General features: G+C 34.4%; 1 protein-coding gene across 50 annotated transcripts in view; it reads left to right on the top strand.

Moving 5' to 3' along the window:
* The window catches only part of Dscam1 (Down syndrome cell adhesion molecule 1), a 480,268-nt gene that overhangs the window by 378,690 nt on the left and 88,257 nt on the right, over positions 1-13,321 (top strand). For 2 of the 50 annotated variants that reach the window (XM_069821942.1, XM_069821936.1), the window contains exon 13: positions 9,249-9,539. The exons of 44 other annotated variants lie outside the window; for them this stretch is intronic. In XM_069821942.1, coding sequence (XP_069678043.1) covers positions 9,249-9,539 — 291 coding nt within the window. Of the gene's footprint in view, positions 1-6,462; positions 6,736-7,846; positions 8,135-9,248; positions 9,540-11,371; positions 11,660-13,321 lie in introns of all 50 variants that reach the window. 4 more of the 50 variants (XM_069821946.1, XM_069821947.1, XM_069821945.1 and 1 more) reach the window with 3 other exon arrangements.

Raw genomic sequence — 13,321 nt, 5'->3', positions numbered from 1 at the left:
GCTTTGGGTCATTGTGCGCCCTATAAATGCCATGATTGTCCTATGAGACTGACAGGTGGCCTGGGTGACATTCATGAATCCGATACAGACAGGTGGACCATCCTGTCTCAGCCCTGATAGAACCAGGTTCCATCTGCAGACAAGAAGTCTGATAATCTTCAGGACCCACTGCTCGAAGCCCTTCCTATATCAGCATTGGAAACCTGAACTATCTCCTAGAATTCACTCCAGCCTATTTTTACTATTGGAGATGATAGATGAACGATTGATAGGGGAAAACTGGAGTACCCAGAGAAAAAAAACTCTTTGCAATGCCTCCTTCGTCAACTGCAAATTCCATCATGAACTGATAGGGGATTGAACCCGGAGTCACCTGGATGAAAGACTAACGCGCTAAGACTGAATCACAGATGCAGATCGTGAAAACCTACCACCAAGCAGTGTCTTTTCCACCACAAATTTTACTTGGACCTGCTAGGTTTAGATCCTGGGCTACCAGCATGGAAAGCTGGTAGGTAAACTGAGCTCGAATGAAAGTAAAATATTAGATATTGAGGCTTGAATTAGGGAATGCAGTTCTCTTTTGCAGCAAAACGAAGTCCATAACAAATATATAAAATTGTTCATTACTAAAATTGCATGATCACTTTTATTAAAATGTAATTAATTATATGATGAATCCTGAAATGTTTGTAGCAGTATATCACATCCAAAAATCTACAATAAAACTACTAATACAACGTTCTTCAGCAGTGTCACGTACAGAGAGTCCAAGTAATATCGAACAATTTTCTAACTCTACTGCAACTAATTTGTTATTTCAGTATTATCTGGAAAACTAATGACTGGTTTTCCAGTTAAAATCACACACAAACACACAATCCACATCTTATCTTACAGTAAATTCTCGAAATGACGACTCCCTTCTTGAATACATTTTTTTTACTCTTCCAAAGTAATTCTTAATAACCTGGCATAATTTCAGTTTCGTGGTATTACGTAAATATTTCAAGGCGAATATTGCATGTTTATCGATTTTTTTTTCGGACTAATTTTTTTTTTTTTTTTTACTCAGCACCAAGTCAATTTCACGAAATTTGATACCAATTTTTAAGTTATAAATTTACTTAGGACTATGGAATTAGGATATTTTCTAAGAAATTTTCTATAATCTTTTCTTCATAATAAATATTTATTGATAATATCGCATATAAATCTCTTTTTCGCAATATATATATGTTTACTTCACATCTATAAGAGAACACAACCAGCTGTTATCAGACTCACATTACACTACACATAACTATAGCACACTGTAGATTTTGGAGAAGTCCACACTACCTATGTTTCACAATAATGATAACTGTGCTGAACTTGCTTTACACATATGATGATGAATGTTTCCTATCCATCATCAATTTTAAGTACAGTAAGACCGGACTCAAGCTTGACTCTCTGTACATACTTCAACCGAAATAATTTTTATGTGGTTATAGTTTTCCGTATTTATAATTCAGTGAGCCAATATCAAACAATATAGAAAGTAACACCTCCACTCCCTTTAATCAGTTGTAGTAATTAAGTTTCATATGAGTCATGTAAGGGTACGCAATGATGTAAGGTTATTGAGATCATGAACACCATTTCACTGATCAGAATTGTGTTGCAGTTTCATTGTCTCATATTAAAAGTACTTACACCTGTCAGTGAACAATAAATATTACTACTGTACTTCTAAAAAGAAATATGACAACATGTAAGTTTTATATTCTCTATATTAAATCAACTACTCTTATGCAGAATTTGTTCCCCTATGCTTCAAATGTCAAGAATGTGAAACACCTGTTTCAAATGTCTTCTTTTTTGTTTAATGTGAAATGAAATTGATATGTATCCAAAGATGGCTAATTTTTAGAACATTTGCCTCCAATTGCTTGGCAAGACCTGAGTTACAATTTTCTACGCAGATTAATATTATTGTCTTCATATTGTTGATATTAATATAACTTTGATTATATTAACTTATATCTACTTGTTTCGTCATAACCTCATAACTTTTGACAGAATTCAGCTATAATATTTATATATAATACTTTTGATTCTATTTAAACGATGTCCTTTTGATAGAATAGCTTTTGTTGTTCAGTCTGACAGAATAAGTGCCCCCTCTCACTTGACGACAATCCAGTCTTTGAAATTCAGTATATGTTTTTATGTAATAGTAATAGTGTGTTTAGCTGATTTCACTAATGAAGTAAAAATAGTCCGAAATAAATTTATTTTCAGTAAAAATCTCCCATAACATCTCCCTTTTAAATCGTATATGTACTTTTTTATTTGTTTAGTGCAGGGGCGTATTTTGCGGGCTACCAGCGGTAGCCCAAGGAAATTACGAAAGAAAAAGTTTATAATATAACATAATGTAATAATTTTGTATTATTAGTTTTACCATAGTAATTAAAATTAAAGTAATTGTTAGATATATTTTGTGTAATAATAGGGTCAGTGGTAGCCCAAACCAGTATACGCCACTGGTTTAGTGCAGCAAAATGATAAGAAGCTAGGAAAATTAAATGTTAGTGCAATACAATTATTAAGTTGGTTTGTATGTAAAAACATATGAAAAGCAAGTAAAATCAGCAGTTAATAATTATAGAGCTGTAAAATATCACAATATTAGTTTATATTTTCAAATTGCATATTATTTGTGGTACTGATATTGGCATAAAATTAATTAAAATATGCTCAATTAATAGTTATTCATGCATTATATATATATATATATATATATATATATATATATATATTTTTTTTTTTGTAAATATTTTACGTTTGTTATATTTTCCCACAATTGAGAAGGTTAGATGATAGATGAAGATAACACTCTTTACAGTAACATAAAGAATTAGATAATAGTACTTTCTGACAAGTGAAATGTTTTACAGAATAGCCTAAATACACTGCACATAATGCTCGTTGAAGTGTTAGATTATAATATAAAGTTCATTTCTAACAATACTTCACTAGCAAAAGAGAATTCATAATGTACTGAAGAAGTTAGTATCTGAAAGATCATACAATATAAATATATTTAATTTAACCAGAGTTGTAAGATTTAAGGGCTATTGTTTATAGAATTATCAAAATGTAATTGATTTTCGTCTCTTCAGGATTCACATTTCTCTGAATCTACAGTGAGATTATTTAAAGTGCTAGTGAATGTTCAGCATGTTCTTAAGTCAACATTTTCTTGCTTGCCGGCACAGACTCCAGTGAATTCGTGGCATGGAATCTTTAATAGGTAACAAAATTAATATTAGCCCTAATAAAAGTATGTAACCTAAATAAGCTTAATGTAGGAGCTAATCACAATCATAGGAACCGTTTAAATATTGCCTGTTCACATGTACATTCTTGGTGCAGCTTTAAGAAGTGTCATTAACACTCATAAGTTCTTGTACAGAAATCTTTGCCTTTTCTGCCTCTTATTGCACCTCTTCTGTTGTGCGAGGATTATGCAAATACTTTTAGGCAAATTTTGTACTTCATCATAAATAATAAATCTCGTGCAGCTTCTCCTCTATGAACACGTAGTTTTGTCCAATATGGACGCAGTTTCTGTTAACTTTTTGCTCAATTTTACATTCTTACATACTCTATACGAATCATATAAAAATATATTTGTTCAATAGTATTTCCATCTTATCTTTGCTAACCAGCAGGTAAACGTGTATGGCAGTAGCATGAGACAGTAAATCTTAATGAAAACAGGAATACGACACAGTAAAAATTCTGAAAATAAATTGCAGTGCTGTTCTTTTTTTCTCGTGAAATAGGATCTTAATGTGTTGGGTGGAGAGGATGAAGACGGTCATTAGAACAAATGCGAACATCCATTAACATTTTAATATATGCAGTTAAAGTTACACTAGCATGATGAAACAAGTAAATTATACAACGATGCTAATATGCAGTGTGTTTATATGAGAAACTGCAACACAATTTATTCCATGTATTTTTCTTTCAGGATTCTGAGAAACTTCAATCCATGTCATGAATTTGGACAATGCAATGCTTTAGTTTTACATTGTTTCTGTATTTACATTTCATACAGAATCTCTAAAGACTAATAATATATCATTCAAAAATTTCATTCTAGATTAAATTCCTAAAGTATGCATTATCAATAATACCTTAACACCAACTAGGTGTTACGTAAATAAGTCTAAATTTCAGATATTTTATGTTTTCTTGTCGAGGATGTTTTCTGCATTAGGGAAGCATTTGATTTCCGAAGAAGTCCACCAGTAGATAGTCCAGGTAAGTGACATGGGTTGTTTGTGGACATGAAGACGTGCAGGAGACATCGAGATTGGCTAGGCACTTGCAATAAACAATATATATGACATTTTTTATAACAATATTGTTGTTTTTTGTGGTCAGGTGGTTGAGTTGGGGCAGCATCTTGCCGTTGAGTCAGTGAGTTGCATTTCATGTATGTGGCAGTATTGTAAACTTTTGATTGTTTGAGGCATTGGTTCCCCAGTTGCCCCATACATTAGCCCATTCCAGTTCGATGGACCTGCTAACGCAGGTGATAGTGTGCAGCTCAACTGCTACGTTTCGAAGGGTGACAAACCGTTACGCATCGAATGGCATTTTCATGGACGTGATCTGTCTTCTCATGCTGTTGGTATTCGTACGGCAATGTTTGGTGACAAGGCTAACATACTGACGATAAATTCTGTGGGTCCCGGTCATGGAGGAGCCTATACTTGTACTGCAAGTAATGCAGCAGGGGTTGCCAACTACACAGCAGAATTAGAAGTTAATGGTACATGAACTTTTATGGTGAGCTGAGAAATGATTCAGAGGAAACAGAATGCTGCAAATGAATCACAATATAGCACTTCAAATGCACTTGTGACTTTGGTAGAGTAGTTATAGGTGTTACTTTTATCTATGTGCTAATTACTCACGTTATTTCTTTGTGTCATTTGTGGTATATTGCAGTCATCATATTTTCCACAGTATGATATACAGTGTACTATGTAATATTATTTCATTTGTAGTGGATTTCCAATAATGTACAAACTATTAAGCAATCAAACAATTAAATATTAAATTAGTGTGCCTATCATCCAATGCTAAGATGTCCACTTTATTTGTTTGCTATGGGAAATAGTTATAATTTTTAATCTTGACAGAACAATGGGCTAAAAGAGTATAGATTTTATATATGTAAAACTATTCTTGGATTGACAAGAATTTTTGTCCTTTTATAGTCGACCATATATTATATTAATAAAATTCAAAAGCCTAAATGATGTATATAAAATTCTTTGTATTCATAAATCACTGAGGACTTTATGCAAGATGCATTCTTCCAATAGATTTAATATTCCTGCATTGCCAGAAGGTTTCTCTTCTGTTTCCACAGCCGTATATTTGCTGGACAGAAATTATTAATTCTAATTTTCTGCATAGATTCTTAGATGCTGTTTTCATTACAATATGATCGTACGTGCTGATATTATTATGAAGTATTATATAGCCACTATTAATGGATGAAGAATATCAATGCATGCAGTAATCTTCATTTTGATTCACATGCATCATATCTGTTATAAACTCGGACACATTTGTCAGCTCACCTCATGGAATATAGTTCGTCTTGTAACTTCCTGTGTTGTCTCACTTAGTCCTGCCCCACATCATCCCATTTTCATTCGATGGGGAAGCCAATTCAGGTGATAATGCCCAGTTGACTTGCCACGTGTCAAAGGGCGACCGTCCCTTGCAGCTGTCTTGGAGTTTCCATGGACGCGAACTTTCTTCTCACATGGGCATGACAACAACCAAGATTGGTGACAGTATAAGTGTGTTGGTAATAGCATCAGTGGCGGCTAGCCACAGTGGAAACTATACCTGCACGGCAAGAAATGCAGCTGGAATGACAAATCACACAGCCACTTTGCAGGTGAATGGTACGACAGCCAACCAAGAGCTAAATTCCTCTCTCCTCTCTCTTCTTGTTTACAGGTTTCCTCTGTCATATCTTCCTTTTGTTATTTGCATCTGTTTGGTAGTAGTTTCATTGTTGTCAGTTTGTAGATGTTTACATTTTCGTGATAATTGAGGTTTTCTTCTCTTTAGAGATTTCAACCTTCATTCTTCGGCAAGGATTTCATATAAATATTCGATTTATATGAATTTAATATCGTTTTACTTTTAAAAATTTCCAGGTGTAAATCTTTTGTCTTTTCAGTTTAGATGCGATTCACAATGCATGTATTTTGACTTCTGTTCTAGAATCATATACAATACGTCTTTCAGTGACATAGTAAACACATTCTGTCACTAGTTGTTGTTTGTTCAATTAGTGAGCAGAGTGTACTTCTTCATTGCATTAATCTCATCATATCACTCTAGATGACATCGAACTTTCAATGTGTTCTCTAGTGCCGCCATCAATCTCGCCATTTTCTTTCGGCAACTTGCCACTGAATGCTGGTGTAATTGCACAAATCCAATGCATAGTACCGTATGGTGATTTGCCAATTACTATCTCTTGGGTGAATCCTACCAGCGATCACGTTACTACCATGAAGGTTGCTGATCGCGTCAGTCTGCTCATGATCAGTGAATTGAATGCTAGGCATTCGGGCAACTACACCTGCATCGCCTCAAATGCTGCTGGGAGGACCTCCTTCACGACTCCTCTTGTCATTAATGGTTTGTCAGGAACCCTCAGTGCATGAGCCTCTTTTCATATGTTTGCATTGCTACTCCAAGCCACTCGGATACGAGCTGTTGTCCTGGCAAACCTTTTCCCTGCTGCTCACTTGAATCTCGAACCACAAACTGCTACACTACACATGTGGGACACTTTTGGTGACATACACTTGCATTCATTCCATAAAACCAACACCGATCCATACTTTTTAATTAGTTTTCATGGTGCTGGGAGAAATAAGAGACACATACCCAGAAACTTAATTTAATTTTATCACTCTCCCATCTATAGTTCCTTTTAAATGTTTGTGTTTGATAATGTCTTTCTCAGTGGCAGGAATGATATTGTAAAAATGTTTTTATGATATTTTACCCTTTCTGAAATCAAGATGTTTTTCCAACGATAATTGAAGATAATTGTTACATGTCCCATCTCTTCCTGTCTTGTCATCCTCATTGTATCGAATTCGAAATGAGCAAGTAACTTATTGAAGAGTAGATTTTTTATCATTATAATTAGTCTGCAACATCGATTAACAAGATCAGGCTTCTTTGTATAATTCCATGAGCTTTGTGTTAACACTGGTGAAGTTAAAGAGCTGAAGGAAATGTACTTAAAATTCATCTTTCTTTTGATTTATTCTTTGTATTTTTTATTCTTCGTTGTGCTTTCTCACATGTTACCTTATATGGACTACGGCATAAGCTGACAGTTTTCAAGTATTTTTCATTACATCTAATTGTTGAATTCCTGTGAAATATATTCTTCTTCTGTATGAATTCAGTTCCACCAGAAATAGTTCCTTTCACATTTGGAGACAAGCCTCGATCTCAAGGTCAGTCAGCAACTTTGACATGCTCTGTTGATGGGGATAAACCTATGAAAGTGCATTGGACCCTGGATGACAAAGAAATCGCAGATGGCATGAAGATCACAGTGATACCTCTGGGTGATGCCGGCTCTATCCTGGCTATCCCTCACGTGACTGCTCAGCATGCGGGGCGGTACACATGCACAGCTAAGAATACTGCTGGCGTGACTCGGCACTCTGCTCAACTGCTAGTTACTGGTACACATTATCTCTCATCCTTTTGACGTTGTTTCTTGCAGTTCCCCCAAAAATCATGCCCTTTTCCTTTGGCGAACTACCTCTCAATGAAGGCCAACTCATTACCGTGCCCTGTGCTGTTGTGGAGGGTGATTCACCTGTCTCTCTCAAGTGGTTGTTCAATGGTCAGACAATTCCCAATCGTATGAGAGTCACTGTTGTGCCCCTGGGGGAAAGGAACATGATCCTGAGTGTAGGTTCAGTGCAGGCTATCCATGCGGGACAGTACACTTGTGCCGCCCAAAATGAAGCTGGCACATATGAGTTCACAGCTAACATGACTATCAACGGTAAGAATAATTAGAATCTACGATATTGCCCTGTCATGCATGATCCCACATCTTCATCAGATTGATTGTATTACGTACATCATTATCATTTGGTTGCCTAGATTCTTTTTGAGGTGTGGACATTTTCACTGTGTTTCATTTCTGTTAGATTCCCCATTGTCTTCAGGTTAAACATGATCATCAAATTTATGTACATGTTAATAAAGGTGGTTAGAGCGAAATTTCACTCACTGGACGTAAGACTGCATATTTGCAATTCATTATAGGAAAGGGGACAGTATAGCATTTATAGCAAAAGCCATTAAAAGTATATTTCAAATTAAAATATATTTGCTAGAAACGTGGTCCAGTGTCGTTTTTAGTGACATCTTAATGTTTCCTCTTCCAGTATTATTGAAATAAATAGAGAAATCTATTGCAAATTAAGGCAGAAAGCTAGTGTGAGAATACAAATATCTAGTATGATTTCATTATTAGAAAAAGTTGGTTGAATTTTATATTTCAAAAACTTAGCTTTTCATGTTTGTGTGTCTACCAAAAGTTTCTACATATTTGCCTCTAGTTCAGACTAAATGTTTCTTAATTTCATTCATTTTATATTCATTTTTGGTAAGCAAGTAATGTCAACATTTTATAAATTGACACATTTATTAAATATATATTTTTGAAATTATTAATCTAATAGTATAGCATAATTTGATATACGATATAACATTTATGTTTAATAGTAACCTGACAGTAATCCATAACCAGAACATCCTATACCTAGAAAAAAATAATATCACTTGATCCTGCCGTGCAAAATATAGAATAATTAGTACTTAAATATCAATATAACCTAATTTTTTTGTAGATTTTATTGAGAGTTTTAATTTTAAATATAATCTGCATCACACTTTTTCACGTAATGTATCTTCAGCATGTCGCCTTAAGTGAAGAAAAGTTGAGTTTTACAGGGCATTGGATGATATTAATACTCTTCATTATCGTTATATGCAGATGAATTTTATTAAATCATTACGACTCTTGCTGAGGGATGTGAGGTTCATCAGGTCTTGGATTTAATTGTGGATTGAATGGCATTTTTAACTGCAACTTCGTGTTTGAACTTCAGTCCTGCCACAGATTCTTCCTTTCACATTTGGTGATGAGCCAGCAAATGCAGGTGACATGACAGTGGTTCAGTGTGCCGTGATTAAGGGTGACTCGCCAATAACCATCTCGTGGTTCTTCAATGGTGTGGAGATAACACCAGGCTACCAGGGCATGCTGATTGGAAAGATGAGTCAGCGTATCAGCACACTGAGTATTGAAGCTGTTAGGGCAAGGCACAGTGGGGATTATACGTGTAGAGCGAGCAATGTTGCTGGCAAGACTGATCATACTGCTCATCTGAACGTAAATGGTAACGTTCGAATTTCACTTGCATTTTCTGTTCAAGGTGCTACACACTCACATTGAATGTTTACATTCTGACTGGTACAGAGTATCACTTTCTTAATATTTTTTATTTCATTTTCAATTTAAATGAGCAAAATAATAAATACGGTATATTTTAAATTTAAACATACATAATAATAATTGCAGTATATTTTTAAAGTAACTTCTTCTTTGTTTTCATGAGCATATTTTATAAATTTGCCATAAAGTATGGGTTCGTTTTTAAATGTTTGTCAGATAATATTTTTCATAATGTAAATTGTACCATGTTAAATATATATACCCTTTACTTTTTAATAATACAGTGAAACCTGTTCAAACCGGAACCTGAATAATACGGAATCCTGTCTATTTCGGAACAATTTATTGGTCCTGGCGAAATTCGTATGTACAGTGAAACCTGTTCAAACCGGAACCTGAATAATCCGGAATCCTGTCTATTTCGGAACAATTTATTTGTCCTGGCGAAATTCGTATGTATTATGTGTAATTTTCCCTGAATAAAACGGAAACTGTCTAATGTGGAAACAGAAACTGCCTGCTACTGTTCAAAACGGAAATAATATTTTGGACACACTATATTTTGAGACAGCATGTAATTTCAAGAATATACGAAATATGTAGGTCACTATAATAAAAACAAGTTTTTTTTGCAAAATTTTAGAGGGTGCGAGGGTGTGTTGGCCTGTCGGTAATAAATTTTATTACCCTGTTGACTAGGCAGACAAGTCCCTTCAAAGATATTCAATGCTTCACTCCTGCAAACTGTCGTAGGCTAGACAGAGCGCAAGTGTAGTAATTTCCTGGTAAAAAAAAAATTGCGTAAAATGTGGCATTAACATTAAGTGATGAAGTAAAAGTTATCGAGTTAAAGGAAAATTAGAAACAAAGTGTATGTGAAATAATGTTGAAGTTCAGTTGTGGAAAACTCAGGTGTGACACTTTAACGATAAAGATCATAACGAGTGAGTGGCTTGCAGTCAATATTGATGACATACTGTAAAAGAAACCAAAAAACAACTGTTTATGTGGAAATAAATTAACTGTTGTGGGAGTGAGTTCTTCATGACCTTTCAAAGAACATGCCAATTTCTGGATCTATTCTGCAAAGCAAGCCATTGTACTGGCAAAGAAATTAGATAAACCAGAATTCAAGGCTTCTAATGCATGGCTCCTAATCCTATTAGTTAATAATGTGCAGTGATATACAGAACAGTATTATAGTATAGTGTTAGATATTAAATTGAATAAGATCAGTAAACTTTAGTAGTGTTTAATGACTAATGAGTGTGTTACGATAACATTTATACAGAAAATGAGATTTTAATCAAGATGATTCACAAACAGAATAAGCGACAGAAAGCTGATTTAATGTGAGTAGTGTTAAACGGAATATTTTGTATTTCTTGCACTTTGCGGCATGCCATTTTGTTTTTCATATATACGAATCATAAAATATTCCATTTTAATGTAACACCTGAATAATGCGTAAACTTGTCCACAAAGGAAAAAAAAAAAAATAGGACCATGTCACTTCCGTCTTGAACAGGTTTCACTGTATTACGATTATTCGTGAGATATTGCCATGCTTGAGATGTGATTAGTTACTTTCAGAATACATAACTGAATTCCATATTTCATATTTCATTTCATAGATACTGGTAGACATTAATTGAAAAGTGAAATCTGAATTGTGTAAGGTGTTTCCAAAGTAACTTACTTTCTTTGCAGATGAGCATGACACACTGAAACTGCTTGCCTATGAGTTTTAGCATGCATGCTGTTTATTGTTTCCAGTCCCCCCTACGATCCTCCCCTTCACTTTTGGCGAACGCCCTCTCAATGAAGGAGAACTGGTCACGGTTCCTTGTGCAGTTGTAAAAGGAGATGCTCCTGTCACGCTCAGGTGGTTGTTCAATGGTCAAGCAATAACACCGCGCATGAGGATTAACATAGTTCCTCTCGGTGACAAAAATTCCATCCTGAGTGTCAGTTCAGTGCAAGCCAGTCATGTGGGACAGTACACGTGCATAGCTGAGAACCGTGCTGGAGCGTATGAGTACTCAGCCAACATGACAGTTAACGGTACAGTCTTGCAAGCGCAGAATCAGTGTATCTCTTACTCTTGGGAAGTCTAGTTTATGTGCAGAGTACAACCATTTACTTGGTCTCTCGTCAGTCTAATTGGGCAGTCATAAATTAATTTTCTGACAAGTGTGAAAATTCTGTTTCTTACCCCCATATCTTAAAACAGCACTGATGTCTCTTTCCAGAGATAAAACTGTTTAACATCCAGAATTTAAGAAGTATTGTATTACTTCTTGGATTCCTCCTGCAGTGGGAACTTTCCGAGAAAGTCAAGATCTTTAGCCATTTTCTAATGATTGTAAATCTACTGTTTCTATCATAATTCTTCTATTAATAAGTATAGACTCCCAATGTAAAAACATACAAATTCGTTATGATACTCAAGAGATACCACTGAAACGAAAAATGTATAGTTCCTTACAAATAATTCAGAATAGTAGTTTTCATTTGTTTCTTCTTACTATTTTCTCCCCATTTATTTCTTTTTACTGTTCACTCAATCTGTCCCATTCCTAATCTTTCATTGTTTAACTTTTTAGAATTTGCTTTCTCCGTAAAATACATCTTCATCTTCTCCCTTTCATTCTCTCTAATCATAATCGAAAAAACAGTAGTATTTTGCAGAATGGGTATAGCTTTAGTCTTCTTTTCTCACGGTTGTCGTAGTTGTTTAATAAGGTTGTCTACTTCTTGTGTAGTTGTCGAAACTTTTTAAGGACTTAGGCAAACATTGTTTAAGTGATCTGATATTCTATTACAACGTTAGTTGCATCTTTGTTAAATAATTTGTGCTCAGTTTAGTATGTATGTACATAGTGTACAGTTCTCATAATTTTTGTGCTATGTCTGCATAAGATTCACAATTACTGTTTATTATAACACGTTATTTATTTTGCAATTCATGTACTGTATTAGATTCTGCTCTATCTTGTTAATTTATTTCACATTGCTATCCTGCACAAACGAACTGAGAAATTAATATTTACATATCGAAGCAAGCATGCTTTACGGAATTAGTTAGTTCAATATAATTATGTGGAAAATATTAGTCATTCTTACAGTTAAACCTTTATGACAACATATATATTTAGATGGTTCAAGACATCCAACTTTTTGAGGTTGTGTATCAGCTCTATCATCAGAGAAAGTGGGAAGCTATCTGTTGTAGGATCTGTTGCCTGAAATATATTTAAAAACAAATTCTATGCTGATGATTTAAACAAATAATTGCGCAAAATAAGTAGATTATCAAGATCGTTTATCTTCTCCGTAAATTTGACTGTCAAATAATTAATAGGCAACCGTAATGTAATTATTTCTCGTTCATATTGGAAGGGGAAATAAAAATTCGTCATAATAAGATTACCACATTGTGGAATGATTATGTTATTATAGTTAGGTAATAGTGAATATTGGCGATCTCAATAGCCAGAAGAGAGCTGTATTACAACTTTGAGTAATGGCTTTTTTATAAATGCTCTTTCAAGTCATAACATTTTGTATTTAATTATACAATATAATGTATATCTTACAAGCAGACAATCTGATAGGGGTAGGTAAAAAAGTTAAATTTTTTTCTTCCACCATGTTAATAATGTCAAAAGAAGTGTTTGTACAAATTTTGGCCACTTGAGTCCATCCAGAAAGTGATTTTCCTGG

The sequence above is a fragment of the Periplaneta americana genome, chromosome 3 (genome assembly GCF_040183065.1).
Source record: "Periplaneta americana isolate PAMFEO1 chromosome 3, P.americana_PAMFEO1_priV1, whole genome shotgun sequence".
NCBI classification, from domain to species: domain Eukaryota; kingdom Metazoa; phylum Arthropoda; class Insecta; order Blattodea; family Blattidae; genus Periplaneta; species Periplaneta americana.
The sequence above is the reverse complement of the archived record's forward strand: the minus strand, read 5'-3'. Positions and strand labels throughout refer to the sequence as shown.